At 35.9% G+C, this 25,767-nt stretch overlaps 5 protein-coding genes across 7 annotated transcripts in view; 3 read left to right on the top strand and 2 right to left on the bottom strand.

Moving 5' to 3' along the window:
- Dop2R (dopamine D2-like receptor) overlaps window positions 1–7,104 on the top strand; it is a 61,693-nt gene extending 54,589 nt beyond the window's left edge. Inside the window, exons 3-8 of one of the 3 annotated variants that reach the window (XM_065303106.1) lie at window positions 860–1,112; window positions 1,483–1,745; window positions 1,851–1,924; window positions 4,216–4,393; window positions 4,967–5,154; window positions 5,274–7,104. In XM_065303106.1, the coding sequence (XP_065159178.1) occupies window positions 860–1,112; window positions 1,483–1,745; window positions 1,851–1,924; window positions 4,216–4,393; window positions 4,967–5,154; window positions 5,274–5,488 (1,171 nt within the window). In that variant the 3' untranslated portion in view covers window positions 5,489–7,104. Of the gene's footprint in view, window positions 1–859; window positions 1,113–1,482; window positions 1,746–1,838; window positions 1,925–4,213; window positions 4,394–4,966; window positions 5,155–5,273 lie in introns of all 3 variants that reach the window. The other 2 variants (XM_065303105.1, XM_065303107.1) reach the window with 2 other exon arrangements.
- Window positions 7,105–7,687: 583 nt separating this feature from the next.
- On the bottom strand, window positions 7,688–9,795 carry LOC135791856 (uncharacterized). Its single transcript, XM_065302413.1, is given in 4 exon segments — window positions 7,688–8,659; window positions 9,181–9,327; window positions 9,330–9,509; window positions 9,664–9,795. Coding segments are annotated over 4 exon segments (1,089 nt in total). The 5' UTR covers window positions 9,679–9,795; the 3' UTR covers window positions 7,688–7,912.
- Window positions 9,796–16,803: 7,008 nt separating this feature from the next.
- On the top strand, window positions 16,804–17,853 carry LOC135792398 (uncharacterized). The gene is made up of 3 exons (XM_065303022.1): window positions 16,804–17,121; window positions 17,177–17,578; window positions 17,640–17,853. Exons 1-3 carry the CDS (start codon window positions 17,110–17,112, stop codon window positions 17,703–17,705), a joined length of 480 nt encoding a protein of 159 aa, XP_065159094.1. The 5' UTR covers window positions 16,804–17,109; the 3' UTR covers window positions 17,706–17,853.
- A 1,372-nt stretch (window positions 17,854–19,225) lies between these two features.
- LOC135792119 (neprilysin-11-like) lies at window positions 19,226–23,797 on the top strand. Its single transcript, XM_065302739.1, is given in 15 exon segments — window positions 19,226–19,952; window positions 20,180–20,261; window positions 20,724–20,818; window positions 20,886–21,146; window positions 21,149–21,181; window positions 21,232–21,366; window positions 21,369–21,483; window positions 21,543–21,553; window positions 21,601–21,797; window positions 21,860–21,928; window positions 21,931–22,521; window positions 22,576–22,735; window positions 22,791–22,839; window positions 22,893–23,256; window positions 23,313–23,797. Coding segments are annotated over 15 exon segments (2,403 nt in total). The 5' UTR covers window positions 19,226–19,891; the 3' UTR covers window positions 23,493–23,797.
- A 54-nt stretch (window positions 23,798–23,851) lies between these two features.
- Window positions 23,852–25,090, bottom strand: LOC135791640 (uncharacterized). Its single transcript, XM_065302098.1, has 2 exons — window positions 24,902–25,090; window positions 23,852–24,835 (listed from the first exon to the last, which is right to left on the bottom strand). The coding sequence occupies exons 1-2, from the start codon at window positions 24,914–24,916 to the stop codon at window positions 24,020–24,022; spliced, it is 831 nt and encodes a 276-aa protein (XP_065158170.1). The 5' UTR covers window positions 24,917–25,090; the 3' UTR covers window positions 23,852–24,019.
- Between the last annotated feature and the right edge of the window lie 677 nt (window positions 25,091–25,767).

Here is a 25,767-nt window from a genome sequence, read left to right as displayed (position 1 = left end):
AAGAAAAACTAAAAATAAATTAACTGATGTAATTTTACATGTGGGAAGAATTCATGCCCCAGGCTTGTTTTTCCAAGTTTAATTTTCATTTGAAGCTCATATCTGTGGTTTGTGACGCAAGTCAGATGTCTGTAAGCCACCGCCGCCTCTTGGATTCATTTAAACTCGCACACTCATTCGTTTATGTCCGCCGCATCCGGGGCGGCAGTCAACCTGACGTAAAACATACCGCGTTACATTTGAGATAAGAATATGTGCACACATCTTACGCTCGTAAGACTTGAGTGGCTCGAATATTCTCGCCTTTTTCGTCTTCTATTCGATAAAATTTTCAAATTAAATTTAAGTTTTATTTTTCTAATTTATTTTATATTTTTCAGCTACCTGTATATAAATGTATTTAGATACACAGAAAATCAGTTGGTAATGACTCAATTTAGGCGAAAACACGTAGTATACTTGCATGTCACATGTTGTGGTAATGTTTGCACGATGCGCCGAATATAATCGCGCGCGTGCAACACGGTGGCGGTAGTTTTCGGGCGGCGGCGGCGGGCTGCCCAGTTCGCTAAACACCAAACAAATGAAATTAACGAATGTTATACGCGCGCGCGTGCTCCATTCAAAATGCAGTTTGGCTGGGACGCACGCAAAATTGAATTTAGCGCAAGGCTATCAGCGTAAATATATCGACAAAGGATAGTTTCCGCACGCGGTTTAAATTGCCCTCGTATTAAATCGCGTTATCAAAATGCAATAAAATTTTATTGATTTTCCGCGCCCTAAAATAAAAAGATCAAACTGAAAGATTCAGATTAAGTTTAGTTACAATGTTTTACATTGTGAATTATTGTTGCAGGTATATTGCTGTGACACAACCAATAAAATACGCCAAGCACAAGAACAATCGTCGCGTCTGGCTGACCATCGTTCTCGTGTGGGTGATATCGGTGGCTATCGGGTCGCCGATAGTGCTCGGCCTGAACAACACACCGAATCGCATACCAGACGCCTGCCTGTTCTACAACAGCGACTTCATCATCTATTCGAGCTTGTCCTCCTTTTATATACCGTGCATCATCATGATGTTCTTGTACTACAACATATTCAAGGTAAATATGATTGATTCCAGCGTAGGCAGCCGCAAAAAATATTTCACAAGAAATATTCTCAGTATTTGCTCGCATAACACAGCAAATTTTATTATATTGGTCATTTTTTGCCGTTATTTAATAAATAGAACCCATAATACAAAATTTTTAGGGAAAATATGCGTTCAATTTATTTTTCTTGTTAAATTCATGTTTTTTTAGGTTTGTATGCACAAAAAATGCTTTGACCTTTAGTAGATTTACATTCTATTTCATAAACTTTATTGTTTGCATTTATTTTTTCGATATCCGCATTTATTTTCTTCTTTTTTATGTTTTCGATGCGGATTAGTGTCGGTGTAAACATTCAACCGGGTTTTTGTTTGCGCAGGCATTGCGAAGGCGAGCTATCAAATCGAAATTCAATCGGAAGCCGTTGCCGAGCGAGATTAAGCCCGGCTCGGTGATTGAGAACGTCGCCGCCTCACGCCGGCTCGCTGAAACAGCGCTCGGTCCCACCACAGTCGAAGAACCAGCAACCAACACCGGTTCTGGATCGGCCGATGAAGACGAGGAACAAGCGGACGACTGTCAAGTCATCTCCAACGACAAAAGCACTGAGTTTATCTTGGCGACAGTCGTCGAAGAAGCCGCGTAAGTTTCCAACCAACATCAAATTAATTCCTCAACAAACACTCGACGAAAAATCAACACAAAACAACTCATATGTTTATTTTAATCAATTAGATTTCATTGTAGGACACAGAGGCAGAAACATAAAGTCGCCACGACTGAATTCACCATAACACCAAACACATGCTCACCAAAAAGGAAAGTTTCGTGTTTGTATTGTACATCAAAGCGTTAACCATCCCCGAAAGCAAAAAAAAGAAATGAATGCGAATGTTGGTGTTGGATATTAGCCTAGATATATAACCCTGCATGAAAAAACTTTCAGCGTAAAAGAATATGTCATCAAGTTGTTTTATAGAAAACTTACATGCGCAAATTGAGTGGAAGTCCACAAGCAGAAATTGCGCTATTAAAAAGGGCATTTCGCTGCTCGCCGCGCAATGCGAAGATAACACAAACATAAAAATAAATAGGTGCGTCGTAAACGCAAACACCTTATCTCAGTTCTACTGCAATTTGCTAGATAAGCTTAGATACACTTTTCATGAATCATCAACAAACGCACTCTAAACACAATATAGTACGTTATATAGCAAGGATGTAACGACACGTTCATTAAATGGTATATTGTTGCATCTTTGTACACTAGCGCCATCTACAAAACCCATGTAAACTACTTTGAACCAGGTTAACAGATATTTATTCCGTTTTAACATTTTATTGTTTTTATAATGAAATTCTGTAAATGATTTGACAGTTGACAGTGTTCAACTGTCAAAAACACAATATGACCGATTATGTCAAACGACATAACCTCACAAAAACATTAATTAGCATTAATTTTGTTTGTTTCTGAATTTTTAATCGTTTAATAATTATTTTATTATTCAATCGAATAACAAATCAAAAAATAAAATGGATTAAATAATTATGCAGATAATTTTGATATTGTTTAGTATTTCCCGTTGGAATAAACAATAATTCGGTTGTTTTGCCAACATTTCAACGCAATAATTTAATAATCAATAAAAACAAACACTATAATTTCTAATTAACTCGAATACCGATGTGTTTTTATCGCTGATAGCGCCCTGACAACATAATCAACTTTAGTGGCGTTCCCGTGCGCCTCTTGAGCGCAACGCCATAATTCCAACTCGATTATGAACATTAATCGCGTCGCATCGCTTAATGCGGCGCGACGCGAACGCAACAATTGCTTTTTGATTAAAACTCAATGCGATAGGTGCGCGTAAACATGTCACCGAACGAGGGTGAATCGGGGGGCGCCGGCAGACAGAATTAATTAGTTATGTTAATTGCCGTCTATGAACGCTCATATACGATATTAATTACAGTTATTAGTTTAATGCAGTTTGAGTTGCGATTAAATATTTGCGCGCGCGCACACGCTATGATGAGAATGAAGTGGAGCGTACGCGATTGGACAATAAAACCGGTGAATTTTGCACATATTGTTGCATTGTGACGCATGAACGCTTGCTTTACGCATGATTTACTACTATTGAAGCCTCACGAGGGCCACACGGGTTAATTGAGGTTATTAATGTAGTCATAACCAATATTAGGTTAAAATTAAAATTTTGACGTAATTTTAGTTTAGTATCACTTGAAATAGATGGCGCTCGTGTTTATAAATACAAAAGGTCGACTGGATTAATAATACGAATATTAAAACGTGGTATTACATATGCAAAAACAACATCCGCTTCCAGAACTTATTAAAAAATGCTTGCCCTGCATATGAGGACGTTTTTTTGTTCGTTTTACCGATTCACCGTTTCTCATTTTGCGTGCCGCGTTTCCAGTCTTTGAGTTTTGAGTTTTCAGCTGACACCTGCATTGAATATGCGGTTTGCGTACGCCGCTCCCGAGAGCAACCGCGCCCCTAGGGGATGGATTTACGTGCTATTGGATTGCGAACAAGTGCATTTGTTGTTGAAGTGGGTCGAATGCCCGGCGCCTTCACAATCTCAAAACCAAAATTGCACTACCTGGGTATATAGGATTCGCGGCTCAATTTCGCACTAAATTCTATTATTTTCTCCACTCATCAAAAAATGATAATACAACACACAAAAAAATAAATGAATTCTTTCTAAATAAAACGTCCGCACGTATTTCATAAGAAAACAAACAAAACAAATTCTCGAGTACAAATTGTTTCTTTTATTTTGCGCGATTTAGAAATAAAAATAAGAAGAAAAACGGAAATTGAATGAAAGACATTTGGGTAATAAAATATTTGTGGTGTTGAAAGGCGTGAAATGATTGCAGTATACAATGTGTTCCCAAAGACAATTAATTTAAGTAGACAATCCCATTTAACAACAGGATGCCATCAACTAATTAAGCTATGAGTGTTTAGCGGATGCAGATCAAATGTTATTGTGTAATTGGTTGTTTTGTTGTGTTTGCAAGGCGTTATTTAGGTGTTTAATTTGTTGTTGACGCATTGTGCCCTGCAGGATTTCATCGGTAGTGGCTAGCCTTGCGGCACCCGCCCCTCGATCAGCCGATCCAAATGGCAACAACGATTCGGGATATGCACCCAGCCAGATGGAAAGCTCAGCGACAACTGAAATAAGTCCAAAACGCCCACGCAGCGCTTCGAAAAAGAATGGCGCTACTGTAGATACTGAGCTTAGGTAATTATTTCAAACATTGTTGAATATTGCCAGCGACATATTTTCAGCAACAAGTTTTCGTTCGGTGTGCGCGTCCTTTTTATTTTTGCTGCAGGCAATTTCCTGTTTCGCATTTTGCATGGTACATTTTTACTCTTAAGCATCGCGAAGACGCACGGCATGCGGAGTAACGATAATAATATGCAAACATCTTTCTCCGCCACTCCGCACGCAGCAGTTGACGAACGAACGTGACGCTTGTGCAAATTTACATTGAAAATAATTCCGCGACATCATGAATTTTTAAAATCGCCGTTTTTCACGATGTTACATTCTTTCGTCTCAACAGTTAAGTCGACAAGCTGCAAAATATTAAATACCTTTGGAAATATTCAATTTTTTTGCACAAAAAACTAAAATTAATTAATTTTTTACGCAGTTTTATAAAACATGTTGTATAGCAATAAATTCTTGTTGTCTATTATTACGCTTTTTGTAGACAATAAAACGAAGCGCTTTATTTTATTACGAGCTTGGAGCTTTGAGCTTTGCTCTCGGATTTGAGCATAATAAATTTATGTGCGCATGTTGCAGAACTGTGACGACCATCGCGGATCTCGGTCCCGACAATCACAGTTCGACAGGGTCCAAGAAAGAGAAGAAGGCGACGACGGCGGCTCGATTCACTATTTATAAAGTGAACAAAGCAAGTCGGAAAAAGCGCGAGAAGTCCTCGGCGAAGAAGGAGCGCAAAGCGACGAAAACTTTAGCCATCGTACTGGGTAAGTCCATCGGACATGCAAAATTGGTTTATGAATATTGCACGTTGACCAAACCAAAACACACAGACTTAAAATTGCATATAAAACTGAGAAATATCGCAATTTTCGCAATTCCACAGGCGTCTTTCTCATCTGTTGGGTGCCGTTTTTCACCTGCAACATCATGGACGCAATGTGCAGCAAATTAGGTTTGGAGTGTCAGCCGGGCGTGGCTGCTTTCCTGCTCACCACGTGGCTGGGCTATATGAACAGTTTTGTCAACCCAGTCATCTACACCATCTTCAATCCGGAATTTCGCAAGGCATTCAAGAAGCTCATGTGCATGGGACCTTAGGATTTTTTTAGTGAGTTCAAACCATAAATACAACAAGAACAACAGCCAAATGTACATTTTTTAATCTTCGAATTTGCTCAAGAAAAACACACAAAAAAACAATACGCATAAACTGAGCGCAATAAGTATATAATTTCGGCTCTAATTACGGCGCTTTTTTATGTGCTTCCTTTGACGCGACGGCATGAATGAATACAATACCGAATTTATCGTAGACATATCACGCGAAATGATATTAACCTAAAACACTACCTATGCGAAGAGATTAACATGCAAAATGAAAAAAAGAGAAGTCTAACAAATTTTATCAAAACAATAACAGTTTTCCCGACTACTTTTAGCTAATAAGAGATTAATGAGCTTGGAATGTACCATCCCCCGTTTAAACATGTAAATTGTTAAAATCATATCCTATATATACATAAAAATAAATAAAAATTAATGTAAATACTAGAGAAAAACATTTTTGAGCGAGAAAATTTATTTAATTCTGAATAAAAACTGATTTAAAAACAATTTAATATTATAAAGCTTCGTGCAGATTATAAAATGCTCACCTAAATATTAAATTGTTCGCTGTGGATTAAATCGTTTATTTCAATATACCGTATTTTTAGATTTATGTTTTTTACAAACAAAATAAAATTATTTCAGCTGAAAAATATAAAACTAATATCACGAGTCATCAGATTTGATTGAAAATGTTTTGAAGATTTATCAGAAAACTTTCCGTTGTAGTCCATTCGCTATAAATAGTAAAACATAAAATATAAATTGTACAGTGTGCATTTACTGTAAATACCAACAGCAACAAACTCTGTAAGTAACTAAAGTTAGCACTAGTCATGTAAGTCAAACAAAAAACAAAACTAAAACACTTTAATGCATTAATAAGGGAAGTACATTACTGAATGACTCAACACTGACTAATTTTAATAAATAAATAACGCGTCGACGGCACGAAGCGCGCGCAATGTAAATATTTAACTGGATTTTTCATCAGTATTATCTCGACTAATTAAATGGCGGTTTAAATTAGAATCGACTACTCTGAATTATTCAATGTGATTGTACATTAATGTATATTTTCCTACTCCACTCTCAACACACAATACACAAAACGTAAAACACAAAATTTACATGACAATTGACAACATCGCCATCGCTTAATTGCTTGCGCCGGCCGAGAAAATCGATGGGCGTCGCACGTCGCGATGTTTGCAAAACCCAGAGCGCCGGAGTAACCCCCAGCTTGAAGCTTCGAACACGTTGTCCAGCTGGCGGTTACTCTTCACACTTGAGCCCCCATTGCGCGAAGTGTTTGCAAGCATCTTCGAGTGTGCGACGTGTTAATTCGTGGATTGGGACGACCTCTAGCGAGTAAGATATACAAAATATACATACAGTAAATAAATCCATCGGTGTTATCAAAAAAAAATGAATACCTTACATACGCTTATTAAATTATGTACCTATAAATACGATTTAATGACCTACGTTATAAGACTAGCTGATAATGATTACGATTGGATGATTAGAACTGTATTATTGCGCTATATCATGAACTTGTTTCTAAAAAAATGTTAAAAATAAATGCTATTTCTTGTAAAAATTAATCAATTGATTATTTTCATATTTATCCACAAAACAACGCAATTACAAGGTAAGTTAACTTAATTAATGTTATGAACTTTATCAAACTTGACCTCAACGTAAAGTGAAAGCCGTCTTATCATCCGCGTATTAGATTTTTGCTTTCACATCTTTGACCAGCGACATAACATAAATTCAAATACGTGCACACTTGGAAATATGTGAAAGCACTTTCACTAGACATTTGTAACATTGATATTCGTCTCATATCAATGAATGAGTTTGAAAAACGCGAGAAATAAATACATTGACATTTACATCATGTTCTTATTTTTTTTCTTCCTTGGAATATCGATAAAAGCTTATGGCTTAATTCCATCCTTTGTGCAAATCTCTTTGTCAATATTACATCCTCGCTTTCTCTCATCGCAGGCACTCCGGAAGTCGTACACAAAGACCATCATTAATATGACAGCATAATCTTTGACGTACTCGATAATTAATCGCCACGTGAGTAATCGGACACTCGAGAAACTCGATGAATGGTAAAAATTTTATCTTTTTTATTATTATTATTTTTCTTCTCTAAAGAATAAATTTATGTAATTTTTAAAAATAATAATTATATATTATTTAAGAATCGTAAATTACATAAAATAAAATAAAATAAAATAAAACACAGTGCAGGCAAAGACAATCGGTTAAAAATTACGTATAGAATAGTAGAAAACAGTATGTACAAAAGTCTCAGGTTCTTTGTCTCGACTAAATTAGTTAAAATTAGTTCACATTATGCTAGGCGAAGAGATTTGCGTTAATTACCCATTGTGGTTATTGCGCATGCGCATAGGTGACACCAGGCGTTTGGTAATATTGCGGGCGTGGAACATAAGCAGGCTGTTGCTCAGAATGTGACCCAGCATATTGGGGTGCGGGTGCGTCTACATATTGCTGTTGATGTTGTTGCTGCTGCTGTTGCTGGGAGTACGCAGCGTATTGCTGTGGAGTGAGCTTGACATACTGAACTTGTTGCTGTTGGCCTTGGTAAGCAGCAGCTTGCGGTTGGGCCTGAGCCTGGTGCTGGGGTTGAGCCTCGTAAGCCTGTTGCTGCTGAGGAGGCACGTATGGTTTGCCGTAGATTTTCTCATAAGCTTCCTCGGCACTGTTGGCGTAGACAATGGTAGAACCTGCTTTGTAAGCCTGTTGGGGTTGAGCAGCTGGCGCATGCGCAGGCTGAGCTACCTGAGCGTAGACAATACGTTGAGCTGGTTGAGCAGGCTGCGCATAGGTAATCTTCTGACTATGCGAAGGTGCAGTGTAGGTCAACTTCTGTGCAACTGGAGCTGCTTGCACTACAACTTTCTGAGGTTGTTTATAAGCAACATATTGTTGTGGAGAGTATTGTTGGGCGACCTGTGGTTGAACGTAACTTTGCTCAGCTGTAGGCTGCTCAACGGCTTTACCAATTGTTTGTTTCAAAAGGCCTAAGTTTGAGTATGAAACCAATGGGCTGGAATAACTGAAAGTGGAGACATCTGACGCCAAGGAGAAGTGAATTGGTGCTGGTGCATAAGCAGCCTGAAACAAATATGGCGTAAGTCATATACATATTGAACTTGTGTTTTAAAGTTACGAAAACGAAAGCGAATCGCGTGGAACGCATTCACCTTGATCTTGATAATAAATTATAAATTGTAAAGGCGAGTCAGCAAGTTCTACGTGTGGTACACATACGTGCTCGTTCCGTATTCAGTGAAAGTTTACGGTTAAAGGTAACACAAGCAACCGAAAGCAAAACTCCAAAGTGTTCTTAGCTCTTAAGTACACGCCAACTAATTTCGTCGAGATTAAACTTAAATTATAAACATTCTGATCGCTTTCTTCGCTGGAAATTCAACTAGGCAATGCGCATTACAATTAACTTTAATGGCGTTGTTTGTATGCCGGTGATCGGAGGGTCCGTATTTTCATAAAAGCTCGATTTGTTCGGAGTTTACGTTTTGGCCCCGCATTAATCCGATGTGTTCTGGATCAATGATTAGTTTTTGCATAATTTATACGCGCACGGTGGGATTTCGACGCAAACAATAGGCACTTACTTTAGCCGGAGCCAATTTGGTTACTTGTTGCGGCTGATGGTGGGTGGCGGCGGCGGATGCGTACGGTTGCTGTTCGTACTCGTACTGATATTGCACGGGGCGGCCTGCTGTTGAGGGGCCTGCACATATTTCACCTGGTATTGAGGCGGAGCGGCTTGATTATTTTGGGTGAAGGTTTGGGGTGATACTTTGGCGGTGGCGTAGGCCACGTCCGCCGCCGTTGCTGTCGAGTATGTCCTAGGAGTGGTGTAAGAAACGCCGCGCTTTTCCTTCTCGGCTGGTTCCTCTTTCCCCAACGCGAGGGAACAGTAGGCAACCAAGAATACAACCTAAAATTACAGACATTTTAATAGTTATAAAATTACCTTTTGTGGTGAAATAAAAGGTAGTAATCCATTCACACAGCACTTGTTAATACACTTTCTTATTTTCACTGATTTACTTTGATAGGAATCTTTGATTTGATTTATTTGTTTTACTCACAGCTATAACTTTCATGTTTGCGGCTCGAGTGTGAAGGTGAGAGTGATTCGACAAGAGGGTACCAGCTTGGTTATATACCGACGACTTCCTGGTGATCTCCTTTCTCTCACACCACACCTTCGGCTGCACATCGTAAATGTATCAAGAGGGGCCCAAAACGTGGGGAGACGTGAGACAATCGTCTCGGCATTATTGTCAAAATTGTCGTCGATAAATATTAATAAGAAGCTAGAAATCATTTCATTTATGCCGACACCACATCATCGATGACATAAACGAAATAAATTCAAACCACAATCTTTTGTATGCAGATTAAGTTATGAAATGCATAAATAAATTAAAGAAGTCAAAAATAATATTTTTTCAAAAAAATTGTTCTTGATATGTAAATTAATTGCTTTCTTGTTAACTCGGTCAGTGAATTCGTGACTTGTCGAGATAATAGCGGACAATCAATCTTAATGAACCAGATTTAGCGCTAACAACATAATTAAATCCATATCGAATCAATTACAGTAATTGTTAAGATAAACTGTCGACAATTTTGCGTTAATAAGATCTCAAGTCTTTGTTCCGTTAATATCCATTTGTAATTAACACAAATGCATACTTAATACGTAATTTTTTTGTAATTAAACTTTGAGTGCCGAATTAAATATTTATTGGAGTTTAAATTTTAACGAATTTTTTTTTCCTGTAGTTAGTTAAAAAGCATTAAACGTAATTGTGTTGTTGAGCACTTAAAATCGGTAAAGCGAAAGCAAGTGCAACTAATTAAAATATAAGAAAGTTAATTTTGAGTTGAATTCACTTGGTTGGTGATTCTTTGATTGTCATTTTAAGAAATTTTGTTACAAGTCAATAAATTGTCATGAATTTTACTTTTTTTATTGTTCCATAAACTATTTTTAATGATAAATCTAATTTATCATTTTTATGATCTTGTTTAGTTTTGTATTTTACGTTGTTTATGCAGTTGCATAATAAATCGCTACCGCCGTCGGGCGCACGCGTGATACATATTTATCCAACGCCACAGATTCCATTATTAAAATTCGTACACGTCTGCGCGCGAAATAATAAAGCATCCAAAGTCAATCTCACGAAGGTAACGACGTGTTGCACAATTCCTCCATCGTCATCATCGATTCCTCTCATTGTGCTCCCAGCTCCAGCTGTGTACGAAGAAACTCCGAAACATAGTAAGTGTATATTCAGGCACACAAAACTATTCTCATTCGCTTCTTTAAAGTTCGCTTCGTTTCCCTTGCTGCTGCCGTGTGTAACATCATTAGATAACATTTATAAATAGTGTGTGCGTGCGCCGAAGAAGGCGAAGACAGCGAAGAAGACGACTATATGCAAATATTGTTCCCATGAGAGCACAACTTCAATTTCAGTTTTCAATTTCCTCGATGTGGGATAATGAGCTGTTTTAAATTAGTTTATCGTATCGGGACAACGTTTTTATTTAGATTTTTCCTCCAGATTTTTGAAATGAATGTATTGCGACGCCATTTTGATGGCAGATAAAAGAACATAACCTCCATTATGAAATTCTGGTAACCAAGACATGATTATTACAAATTGTCAAAAGCATACAGCGTACATAATGCTAATTTGTAATTGAATGTGCATCAGAGAATAACATAGTTGTAGCGAGCGTCATTCGGTTGCAGATGAAAGAACAAGCGAGCTGCAACCGTAGAGATTGCAGGTACTCACAACGGATAAATGTCACTACTTGAACTTAAGACCTTTCTTTGTGTCGAACGATGCTCACGGCATTGCAAAAATCCTTACCTACTTAAAATCACGATAGCTACAACGAGAAAAGTAAGTAAAATGACGACCTTAAGCTTACAACGTATTCATTTTTTTTGCATTCGTTAATGCATTGTAAGCTCATTCATATTACCATTACTTAACTACACTCACTGTTTTATTTTTAGTTGTTTTTTTACGTTTTGTTTGTTTATCGCATTTCATATTGTAACATAATCTTCTCAATATCAATATCAATGGTGGGTGGATCAACTCAAAAGCACATAAATTCCAACCAAACATGCATCGCGTCGCTTTTCGAGGCTCGATAACAAATTGATTTCGACATTTACCGCTCGACTGCAAACAGAAAATTCGAGTTATTGGAAACCTAGACGCGCAAAAACATTGTATTCAATTAATTTTTTTTGCCGCAGACTCGAATTAAAATTTTGAGTAACTAAATATTGCCTGGATGAACATTCAACGAAGTTATCTTCGTTTTTACGCGTAAAAGTGTAATTTTAAAAACTTCGTCACTGGCAATTAAACTTTACCTGCGAGACAAAGAAAAGTGTAACATAGATCTGATAATTGAAGCGTAACACGTATTAAAGTAAATTATTTGTTATTTTATTCTATTAAATTATCATAAATTTGCTGAACCATAGAAACTGATTTATTTTAAACGTCGAACGGTAAATGTAAGGAAATTACTTTGATTTACACATGAGAGAATTTCTTGAATTATTAAATCTAGATAATGCATCAGTAATTGCATTTTTTGCACTTTTTGTGAAAAAGTCGCAAAATATGAGCGAAAAATGCAAATTTGCAAAACAAACGTGTTTTTCAACAATTGTAATTGTCCTATTGTTGGTATTCTGTAACAATCGCATGCTAATTTGATCAATATATACTATACAGGGTAATGCACAGAAATATATTCAAATTTTAACTAAAACTAATAAAAACAATGTTTTTTTTATTTAAAAACAAAATTTTTCATCCTGTAGAGAATCGTATTATTCCTAGGAGTAAAAACTAGATTGTGGAAATGTATGTGTGTGTGGTAGATGCTTCTGCACGAGGTTTCCAATATATTTGCATAATTCGACTTTCCTTCTTTGTATGCGAGAACTGCAGCCGCTTGCAGCGCGCAGCAAAAGCAATTGTTGCTCACATGTGAAAGGAAAACCGAGGTTTTTTTTTGCCCACATGATGCCGACATGGATTTGACCCGTCCAAATCGAAAATTGAGCGCAAAAAACATTTCCGATCGTTTCAATCGCTGCAATATTAATTGAACACACGATTCGGCCGCAGACAAAACCGAAATACAATAATTTACAATGTTTTTTGCTCATGTTTTTTTAGTACCCTTGGCCTTTATGACATTCATAAAAATATTAAAAACTAATTTATTGCAATTCGTTGCGTTTCGAATTTCTAAACTAACCAAATAGCAGTTAATTTAATTGGTAATTACTGCCTGTGGTTGTTGTATGGTTATTGGTTAGTTTCACACGCGTTATTTACACGAGAATTTTCGATTTTCGGCTGCTACTCACTTTCGGTAGGTATTAATTTGCTCTTGATTTCTTGATTTCTTGATTTCTATTTTTTATGTCTCGGCTGATGTTAGTAATCATCCGTGGCGCAACCGGCATTGTTTAAAACAATAATCACCACATGATTTGTTTCTGAAATTATGTTAATGTTCAAAATGCCAAATAATTTAATTATTATGCGTTGACTTTTGTAACACGACCGCCGATGATTTCATCGACATAATAACATGGCGGACGCGCTTTGATATTAAAATGTTATTAATTTTAATTGTGCTTTTATTCATATGACACACATGAATAAATTCCTCGAAGAGGGAAGTTCCCACGTTTGTCATAATTAAAATTTTAACACTCACACGCTTTTTAGTCGGATATTTTGTTGTTTTATGCTAATTTAATATCGATACAAAATGTGAAATGTGTGTATTATTAGATTGCAAAATTGTAACTATTTGTTTCGCAAATTTAGTCATTAGTAACCCTTTCCTCGCAATGCGATTTGCGCGCAATTTATTTACACGCCATACGTGTAACACATTTGTCACAGCATTTTACTTACACACACACTGTTTTAAATAATTACCACACTTACTCGCATTTTTGTTCGACAATGCCTCGTGTAATTTTCTTATTGCATGTTGGCCCTCGGGCGAAAATAAAACAGTGTTACAGTTTGCAGAAACAAAGTGCATGCCCGACAAATTGATTTCATTTATTATTATACACTGATTATTATTTTTTTATATAAAAGTATAAGACATGCAAAAATTACGCAACAAAATCTTTTTAAAATAGATGAGTAGTCATGATCTGTATCATTCATTATCAAATGAATCTAATAGCTATAATTAGCACCGGATTAACCGCGCTTTAATTGAAGCTTAATTAGTATTCATTAGAGGCATTCATGAGCTCACTTCGAATGAAAAGAATGCTCTAAACCGCATAGCCGAAATTGCAAAACGCAGCTCCGCGAATAGAAATCGAAAGCTAAAATTCTCTTTCGTCGCCGGCACTTACAACTGACACTTGCCGGGCGAATTCTTGGCGCATGCCTTCCGGTGATACAATTAATCCGTGCTTGCGTAATGTAATATTTTGTTAAGGTTCATCCATTATGCATTATGCATTATAATGGATAACTTTAACAATGAAATCAACGTCATGGTTATGAGATATTTCATTCACGTTACACGCATTTATTTTTGAAGTGTTTTGATGCCCTAAAAAAAGCAAATATTATGGATATATAATATTTTATTACATACTGAATTTATTACATCGCATAGCTGACTTTATCTGATTTGCGATGTGAATGCAGAAAATCGACAATTAAGTCATTTCCTTGTAATTAAATTCCAGATACACGTAACTAAAATACAAGAATTTTCTTGTAAGAATAGTGTTATTCAATGAAATAATTAAATTTGTTTTATTGATACCCAAGGAATATGAGAACATTCTCTGATTTTATAAGTACGCATTTCTTCCCTATTTTAATATCTTTCTGTCATGCAATGCATAAAATTAATCAACTTTTAGATAAATTCATAATAAAATGTATTAAATTTATTTTATGCAACTTCATTTCTCAATCGAAAGTAAAATGTCTTTTGAGCTAATTTATTTCCAATGTAAATGTAAATCTATCAAATCCACGCGTTTGATCAAGAGAATATTCCAATTCTTTTACTTCTCTGAACTCGTCCTAGCAATAAATATAACTCGCTTGATTTTGGAATTTGAAACTGAATCTCCGCGTGGTTTGGTTTAGAATTCCGTTTCGTGTGATCTCGTCTAGAAATTAGAGAAATATGAGCGTCGAAAACTATTAATATGCCTCGAGTAGTAGCGCGTCTCAAGACTTTCTTTTCCACTAAAAGACATCCGAAGACATCCACTCAAATTCTAATCTAATTTTAAAACGATTTACAAACTGTGCGTTCAAAAAATATTTCCTAGACGCGAGTATTCTATAGAAACGAGCATAGAAATTCACATTTTTTTGCACGTTTTAATGAGGTATTTAAATTAATTTTAAAAATCAATAATGAATACGAAACGTAACGGAATAATAATGAAACACATCGGAAGTTGGAAGAAGTTAACATCGCAAGCTGTTATTTTAATGGCAAGTGTAAACTTATTTCGCAACGGTGCGTTGCTTGGTTGCTTCCGCATGAGTAGTAGTCGTCTTCAAGTACCATTCCCTTTTTGCTCACAACCGTTGGACTAGTTAAGTACTTAATTTAATTTAAAAGACTCGACTCAACAGCTCAACACACTTCACTGCGATGCGACCGCTCGGCAGAAAACAGCAATTAATTATTTATACATATCACATAAATATGACAAACATATTAATTGTGTATTAATATCTGATTATAGTGTAAATAAATTTAGTTTATAAAAGATTTATTTATTGTATTTTTAAGTGTTAAACTTATGTTGAACAACTACATTTTATCTTTGTATTTGCAGATAGTGAAACCAAAACATCACGCGATTGAAATGGATAACAATTCAATCTTACATTGTTTACATTTGATTTCAAAACATTGCGTTGAATATTTTAAGATTTTTTGACACAACTAGCGCAACCTATATTCTCTTTATAAATTTCGTTTCAAAATGAATTGTATATTTTATTTCGTGAGTTAAACTTGTCTGAAACAACTACATTTTATCTTTGTATTTGCAGATAATGAAACCAAAACATCACGCGATTGAAACCGATAACAATTCAAGATTATAATGTTTACATTGTGTCTCGAATCTTTGCCTTGAATATTTTTAGTATTTTCAATACAACTAGCGCAACCTATGCGCAATCAGATGAACTACTATAGTTCTACGCTCATTTACTACTCAAGATGGTACTACTATCAAACAATATTTACAAAACTTGAATTTGTTAATAATAACTGTAATTAATTGTGATTTTAACAATAAAAATTAGTTACTTTTTAAGCTATTTTTATGTAGTGTTTAATGTCACACCATATAAATTAATTACACAGAGATAAAACCAAAGTAATCATTAACATGTCGCAAAAAGTAACATTAATACAAAATGGTATTGAACATTCTTGGAAATTGCTCCATTTGTTACATATATGACAACCAAGACGGACTTGCCTTTTATATTTGTCGTAAAACTGCACAAATTTGTGTTTTAAAAATTTTGTAACAGTTTAAACTAAATTTTAAACTGAACAAGGTCAAAATAACGCTATTTACTTGTAAACTTTTTGTTGTAAATGTTGTAAAACATTATGTCATGTGCTTGACGCTTGTACATCATTTACAATGACCGGTTTTTATGCATGTTGACATTTCCAATGCAAATTAGGAAATTCAACTCTAAACACAAAATTTAAACGGATTTAAATGGCCATAGCGTTTGAATCGAATGTGTCATCTGGGTTATTGCATACAGAGCACAAATCATCGCAAAGCCATTAATGTTTTATGTCCCATTGAAATTAATATGCAAAAAAATTCACCTCGGACGTGCGTGCGCAACAAATGCACATTATAGATATCTGTAAAACTGTATCAAGGTGGTCGCTGGTTTTTCACAATTCAGCAGTTGCTAACAAATTTTCCAAGATTGGTAAAAATTAAGCAAAAACTGGTACACACCGATAATAAAACCACTAGCGGCAGTGCGAAACCGGAGCAGTGTTTAATTTTATTCAATTCAAATTTCAATTAGCGAGATCTAGGTTCCACGCTTCTGACGCAACTGCTACCGATGTTTTCGCTGCTCATTATTGGCATCAATCAACGAAGGTGCGTGCAATGCGTGCGCGCTCGCTCGGTTTCTTCATAGTGTAGGGTACTTTAAGGCGATATCGCCATATTTGTGGATGCAGTTTAATGCGTAGATGGGATTCTCGACGGCGAACATGATTGATTCTTGGCCGCCGTTGCTTCAACTTGACGACGGGCGACAATGCCGACAATGTCTTTGCAATTGCCAATCGATAAGCGGTATAAAAAGGACTCGGCTTAATTTTTAATCCAGTATCGATTTTTGTGCCATTGCTATCGCTTCGGAGAAGGATTTGTGTTTTTTATTTGCAATCTTCAACTAATACAACAAATCATGTATAAACTAGTAAGTTTTTTTTAAAATCATTAAAAAAAATCAAAATTTAATTATTTTTATTCAGTTTATATTAAGTATTATCCTTGCAACATCCTATGCTGCACCTGGACACCTCGGCTATGGTCATCATGATGACCACAGTCACACCCAACTCATCGCTATCAAACCAGTAGCGCAACATAACGCCTGGAATCCATGGCAACAGAATAATGGTTGGAATCCGTGGCAACAGAACAATGGTTGGAACCCTTGGCAAAAAAACAGTGGATGGAATCCATGGCAACAAAACCAAGGCTGGAACCCATGGCAACAGAACAACGCATGGAACCCTTGGAACCAAGGCTACGGATCCGGTGGACATCATCATCAAGCACATGTTGTGAAGGTACCTGTCCATCACGCTCCAGCCACCAGTTATGCTCAAGTAACCAGTTACAACGTTCATCATGTTCAACCTGTCGTTAAAGTAAGAAAAACACAAAATCCAAGGATAATACTAAATAAAATGATTAAATAATCTTTTCCAGGCGATTGTTCCAACCTATGCGCATGATTACGGTTATGGACATGGTGGACATGGCTATCATCACTAAGTATCAAAAAACCGATCAGGAACTTCACCGAATGTGTTGACATGCGACTGTACAGCTAATACGCTAATATCTTATACTTTTATGATCAAATAACCAATCATTTATTGTAGAAACAGTGTGTTAAATAAAACAATAACCAAACTTATGATCCACGCGCATATTTTATATCATTTTTAAGGTTAGGACAACATAACCTCTATTGTTGTAGATACCATTCAACCATACAATCAAATAATAATCAGATAAATGCTAATCGATACAGAAAGCACCTTTGGATTTACATTAATCATAATCGTGGTATTTGTATCAACAAAAATATTTATTGCCGTCATATAGATTATCTTTTTATTGTTCTTTATACCTATATTTATAAAAATCAATATATTTTATACTAAACACAAATACAAGTTGATTAAAATGGATTAAAAGAAATACATTCTCATAGAAATTAATTTTTGACTTCATGACAATCAATCCTCAAGAATCGATAGCCTATTCTACAATTTAGTTCAATTAGAATAATGTATATGAAAAGTAGATTAGTACGTGTCAGACAATGCGTCCTTGCGTTACCTTCGCGTTACCTTCTTTATTTATTTGTTTTTGTATGCCGCTGTGAATAATAATGTCAACATATTTAATATCATTCAACGTGATCAGCTATAATTAATTTTCGATTGTAAACTGAAAAATATTGCTTTGTTTTTTACAATTTCCTTTCGACTTCGACTGGTGTGGTGACATATTACCAAATTGTGTATTATGTATTGCACAAAGGAAATAATACTTATATACAATTTATTAAAATGACGTGTTCTTTGATATAGGAAATTTCGACGTAGAAAATTCTATATTTCACCATACGATGTCCGAGTGTGTATACAATCGATTATTTGAGTTAAACGTGTGCGGCAGGAAATACGTAAAGTGGTAACATGAATTCGTACAAATACGTAAAACCCTGATATTATGTGTACACCATCGTATGTACAGAGTGATTAATAGTGGTTAATAGTAAAACAATCAATAGAAAACATTTTTAGTGAAATTCAATATTTTTCTGTATTTTCTAAGAATTCTGCAAGTAATAATGCTATTATTTGCATAAAAAATATATTTTTGTGATCAAAGACATTTTTAATCGTTTTATTGGTCAATGACCCATCTAATCTTATAAATATTCACGTATAAACTCAGTAATGATTCCTAAACTGCCCAAATTAATAATTTAACCTCCCGAGTAAGCTTTCTAGACTGTTTGTGATTATCCTTATCATAAATATGCATGTTAGTCATTGACGTCTACATTCCTATTTCAAGAATCCTTGAAAATGTTATTTATTGTTACAATAAAGAAAGCATAGTTTAAAATAACACCAGTAACCTGTAAAAAACAAAATTTATGCTACTGCAGAATTAAGTATGTGTCGAATGTAGGTAAGTAGTTTCCGATAAGAACTATCGGTGTGTCAGTGAGTGGATATGATAATAAGTTAAAAACCTAAGTGAATAAGTAAATTGTTGTGTTCTGAGTTTGAAATCGCGTGTTTCGCGAGTGTCAACTGTGAATTGAACAATTAACGTTTGTGATTAGTTAAGTGACACAACAAACACATAGGATGTGAATCAACGAATGCTGTAGATATAGATAATAGTGTGCAAGGTGTAAATAATAGATATCAAATCAATATCTGTTTCATAATTCAAATATTTTCCGCAAAATGACCTAGACTTGAATATTATCGTAAAAGTTGATTTCTGGAATCGAATTGAATCGTAGGCGATATTTTTTGCGTTTTTGTTAGTGCACTGTATTAATGGCTGGAAAAGCAAATGCGTTCCTAACGTGTTCACCTATACACCCACACCTGAATAAACGTATGTGTTACTCGTGAAAACATCGTGTGATAGCCGCGGAATTGTTGTGACTGTCCAACAGTTTACCGGCGGAATCGTTCCGGTAATGTGCTGACCGCCGCCGTCGATGTTGTACAATAAAAATCCATGGAAAAAAGCTCAATTCGAGCGCCATTACTCAACGACTCTGTGAGCTTTTTATTTGCGATAAAAACATGACTTGAATAACACCAAATACATTAAATTTGAAGTTTATATCTTAAGTAATATTGCTTTAAATCAGTTTTAATGTGATTTAAATTAAGTGCGCGTCGTAAAAAATAAGGATAATGGAGGATCCAGGACGAGTTTATACTATTTCGAATGCTCAGTCGGCCAGACAAACAGTCGGTATGTTATTTTTCGTAAAAAGAATTGTTTTGTTTAATAACTTAATCAACAAAACTAATACCATTAAAATTAGAATTTCTTTTATGTTTATTTTATTATCTGATTATTATAATGTATATACTAAGACAGTAATTAATTAAATGCTATAAATAATGCACTGTAATTTTTGAGCATGTAGAACCAGTATAATTATATATGAATTTAATTGTAAAATTTGATGTTTATAGCCAACAATCAAGAAGCAACTGGGCAAACAAACGGCACGCGAAGTCGATTCAATTTTATTAACATCAAGTCAAAAGGTTCAATGTAAGTTTAATTAAAATTGTTATCATGCATTTCTTTATTTTTATATTAATTTATAAACGAAAACAAGTTATCGTTACAAAAGTAGTAGTAGTAGCAACCGTTTAAACTACAACAACACTACACATCGATAATTACAATTCGAGAATGAGATTGAGGTGATATTTAATAATTAATTGTTTAGAGTACGGCTTTGAAATTCGGGTATAATTATCCCTAAAATGTATTATTTTGCTAAAAATTCAAAAAAAAAACTTGACGTGAAAACGCTAATTAAAAAAATAATAATTTTTTACTTGCATTTTTAAAAAATTGCTTTTTTTCTCACAGATATAGAATTTAGGTGAAGGTTCATAATTATTAATCTGTTTTTGTACGCACGTTTCAGCATTTTAGTCGGAATCATTTATCACCAACTGAAACAATCATTATTCATTTGCGTCGTTAATACTTTTGTATTTTCAGATTCAAACGAAATGATTTCTATAAAAGACTATCGATTCTTCTGTGCCTTTTAATCCTATTTCTATTTATTGGATTAATAATCCTGATTTGTAAATGTAAGCATTACAATCACAACAAATCACAAATCAATTGATTTTAATTTTTAATATTTTCATAATCCAGTCAAAAGACATCCATCGGATTTATGTGAATCAGACGAATGTCTACGTTCTGCCGCAAATCTGAAGCTATCTATAAATTTATCCGTGGATCCCTGTGATGATTTCTACCAGTTTACATGTGGAAAATGGAGTGATGAGCATCCGAATCACGGCTGGTATCCCACTTTCTCGTCTTTTCGACTAATTGACGAACGAATCACAATAGCGACATTGAAATTTTTACAATCGAATGCTACTGACGATGAACCGGATCCGGTCAAGGAGCACGTGCCCTTTACCGATCGTGTCTGAATGAAGGTGCGTCAATAATTTATTAAGGTGCAAGTAAGTCAAACGATGCATTTCAGCCGCCACCGATAAACTAGGCTTCACCGTATTACATAAATATGTACAGAAAGCGGAGATGCCCTTGGTACCAGGGTTACTCAAGGGCGAAGCTGAAGAGGGTTACAAATTTGACTGGATTAAATTTTCTGCCAAGATTAAAAACTGTTTGCCATGGATTTGGTGTTCAACTTTGCCATTGATGCTGATATTTATAACAGGAGTCGATATATTATGTATTTAAGTTCAAATTTAGGAGATTCACCATTACCAAGGTCAGTAATTCTCAAAAAACATCAAAACATTTTTAATAACAAGTTCTTTATGATTAAAGTGCTTTTAAAAGTAAGAAAATCAAAAATAAATTTTACGTGCGCAAACTGACGACGAAGAAAAAGAAGACACCCCAGAAGATGCTGATGCTACTGACACCACAGAAGGACCAAAGATAACCCATGGTGGAAAATTAGCAATTCAAAGGGTCATCACCGATGTGGTCAAAAACTCAACGGAGGCTGTTGAAATCAGTGATGATACAATGTTGACAGCTATAGAAATACTTTGGAACATCACTGGTGATATTTATGATGTAATTTTACTCAATTCACTACCTACCATCAATAATAACCAACATTTATTAATACATTTTAGATTGTGCATGAAAACGAAACAGATATTGATGATATAAATCTAGAAAAACTAAAAGTTTCAGAATTACAAAATTAACCGATGATTTCTTCAAATCCAAAGAATTGGAACCAATGGAAATCTGGAAACCTTACCTAGAAGAACTTTTTAAAGACATACCAGCAACATTTGACTTTGAAAATGACCCGATTTACATCCTCAAAGCAGAAATGGGTGAACTACAAGAATTGGTAGCCCATGTGGCGTCACTACCAGAACTCCACATCGAGTTATACTTCTGGTGGAAAGTGGTAGAGTCAATGATTGCTGGTACGACCTCAGAACTCAACGAATTCGTCTACAAACAGACAAGTTATGAATACTGGACTTATCCAAATGTTGCAAGGTCAAGATCATTGGATTGTGCCCAATTGACCAGTTCATACATGGGTATTGCTGTGACTTATGGAATAGCAGACAAAAACTTCGTCAATGTGACCCTACCAGAAGTGAAACAGATGTTAGCGGATATCAAAACAGCGTTCGAATCAAACGTAGGGAAAATGTCCTGGATGGATAAACCTACAAAAATGGCTGCAATAGAAAAATCAAAAGAAATGATTGGTTTGATTGGTTTCCCTGATTGGTTGACGAATAAAACTGCTATTGATGTTTATTATGAGAATGTAGGACATGCCATTAATATGATTATTGTATTTTATTATAATTTTTGATTGTAGATTACTCTGAAACCCACTGAATTCCTGGATAATCTAATGGGTATTGTCAGTACGTACATTCCAGACATGTTAGCAACCTACAACGAAGAGAATTACAAACAATGGCGGACTGATCCAACAGTAGTGAATGCTTTTCATTATGTCGCTGATAATTCCATTAGTAAGCAATTTTTAACAAAACTCCTAAAGTATTAATTTATTTATTAAATTTTTAGATGTACCACTTGCCATTTTGACATTTCCAATATACCATTTAGGTCTTGAGTGAGTATAACTACCATTAAAATAAATTACCTTTTAAACTTTAATATTTCCAGGGTTTTAAATTACGGGGCAATTGGAAGTGTCCTGGGCCATGAACTAACTCACGGCTTTGACAACCTGGGTAAAAACTACGACAAAGAAGGCAATATGATACAATGGTGGAGCAATAATACCGCGATGACCTTCGATTGGAAAACACATTGCTTCATAAATCAATACAATCAATTCAGATACGATAGACTTAATATGTCTGTCAATGGACGATTAACTCTAGGGGAGAATTTAGCGGATAATGGCGGTCTACATCAGGCTTTCAACGCTTACCAGCTTTATGTGGAGCGAAATGGAGCAGAACAACGTTTGCCCGGATTTGAATCATATACAAATGATCAGATGTTCTTTATTGCCTACGGAAGCGTACGAGAAAGAAACATTAGTAAAAATTCATTAGTGAATAATAAATTGATTTTTAGATTTGGTGTGAAAATACGGATTTGAATTCACTTAAGGATCAAATTGCTCATGACGAACACAGTCCCAGTTATGTTCGTGTTATCGCATCGGTGCAGAATTCAGAAGAATTCGCAAAAGCATTTAAATGCCGCAAAGGAAGCGGAATGAATCCAAAACGTGAGAAGTGCAAGATTTGGTAAATATTTACATTGTGATTCTAGTGATTATCGTTTATTTCTACAGTATTAAGTTTCAAAGTGTGATATTAATATGTGCAGTACAAGCAATTAATCATTCTATTAGTATTTAAACTAATTAATTAAATTATTATTCATTCTGCTTTTGTATATTTTTTATTTGTCATATATATTCAATATTTAAATACAATTGGGTGATATTTTTAGCTAGTATTACACTAATTGTTAATCTTGATTGTTATTCATGTAAACATTGTGTGATGATGAATTATTTGTGTGAGAATAAATAAAATCAATCGGAAATTGAATTTGTAAGATTATCTGGATATCAAAATGACAAAATCAATATAAATACTCGTATAGACCATGAAATAAATTTATTTATTAAGTGCGCATTGTGTTCTCATTCAAACATTTGGATATGTACATAAACAATATGAAAGACATAAAAAACAATTGCCATTGTATCACAAATATTAATAAAAGAATGATACAGTTGTATGATGATGATGTATTTCTGGTATCATCGCTTAGTGATGATGACCACCTCCAAGGGAGATACTGGCATAGCTGCTGGCATGTCCACCGCCATGGCCACCTCCGTAGCCACCTCCATGTCCACCGCCGTAGCTACCACCGCCATGACTGGTACCAAAACTGTAACTTGTGTGTCCGCCTCCATATCCACCGCCATGGCCACCACCTCCACCATATCCACCTCCAAGACCACCTCCGAATCCTCCGCCACCGCCGCCGCCTCCACCTCCACCACTAACTTCAATGATTTGTGGTACAGGCACGACGACCGTCTGCGGAATTCTAACTGGAACTGGTCTGGTGACAGTTACTGGATAGGGTTGTGGTACAGACACCGGGTATGGTTGAGCAACTGGTACTGGCACAGCGTACGGTTGTGGTACAGGCACTGGACGAGTGACTGTTACTGGATATGGACGTGGTACTTCGACACGTTGAGGTACCGGAACTGGCACTACCACTGCACGTGGTACATCTACTGGCACCTCGACCGCAACAGGTACAGGGACTGGTCTGTTTACGGTGACTGTGTATGGCTGGGGTACCTCAACTGGAACGGCTTGGTTTACTGTGGAGACTGATGTGGTACCACCTCCACCACCACCGCCACCGCCGCCGAAACCACCTCCGCCTCCAAATCCACCACCTCCTCCAATTCCGATACTGTAACCACCGCCGCCTCCATGACCACCGCCGTATCCACCTCCGCCACCGCCATGGCCGTACCCGGTGCTGAAGATGCCTCGCTTTTCGGGTTTTTTATCTTCCGCGAATGCGGGCGAGGATAAGGCGAGGACCACTGTCGCCAACTAAATAATATAAATTTTAATTTTAATTATTTATGTTGTGAATTAGTTCTTGGTAGGTTAGCTTACCAGAAACGATCTCATCTTTGCGCTGAATGTGACTCAAGTAGTGGCTTACCCTCGTCGCATCGAGTAATATTTATACGGTGGGCCGGCCGGTTGGACTTTCACCGGGTGGGAAGATTATCGACCAAAATGTGCAAATCGCAGCCGGCATCTCCCATCTCTCCCCATATCACACACGCCGCTGCAGTGACGATGTACCGATGCAGCCGCGAGCGAAATCACTGAACCGAATAGGAAACGTGACTTTTTGCATTTTAATTTTCCTATCAGCGTTTTCACATGGACATGCGCATGCACGTAGGATGGAGGCTGGCCGAAGTCCGCACCGTACCGAATAAGATCAATTAAATTCAGCAACAAAAAAGCGCTGTTGCGTAACATCCTCGTGAAGTTATTCAGCAAATCTTGAATGCAAGCGATAAATGTTTACCTTTCGAAATCTTGTATGAAAATGCAAAAATATGAAAATGCGAGTTTAATAGTCATACATACGCATCCATTACGATTTACCTTGCTCCAATTCAAAACTGATTAACACACCGTTCACAGAATTAGCCAACATGTGATAAAGTTTTAACATTCGACAAGTGCGCAAAATTAGACATGTGTGATTTGCAAGTTGGAAAGTCTGCTTGACGAAAACAATAAATCACTATGCGACGAGATCAATATCTTCTTCCAGCATGCAAATGCTAAACGGCATTTTTCTTGAATTTGTAATTTTCCTGTCTCGATTACAGGTTCTCGCCGCATATAATCACTGCTAAGTAATCAGTTAATTATAACCTGCCTATAATTGCATTCATGCACTTTACCAACTCCTCAAGCAACAGTTATAAACAATTATAATTATGCAAATCGAAATCGTT

The sequence above is a fragment of the Atheta coriaria genome, unplaced genomic scaffold (genome assembly GCF_025399875.1).
Source record: "Atheta coriaria isolate IRGN ID8LTWV9N9 unplaced genomic scaffold, Caltech_Dcor_3.1 hic_scaffold_5_pilon, whole genome shotgun sequence".
Classification (NCBI taxonomy): Eukaryota; Metazoa; Arthropoda; class Insecta; order Coleoptera; family Staphylinidae; genus Dalotia; species Dalotia coriaria.
The sequence above is the reverse complement of the archived record's forward strand: the minus strand, read 5'-3'. Positions and strand labels throughout refer to the sequence as shown.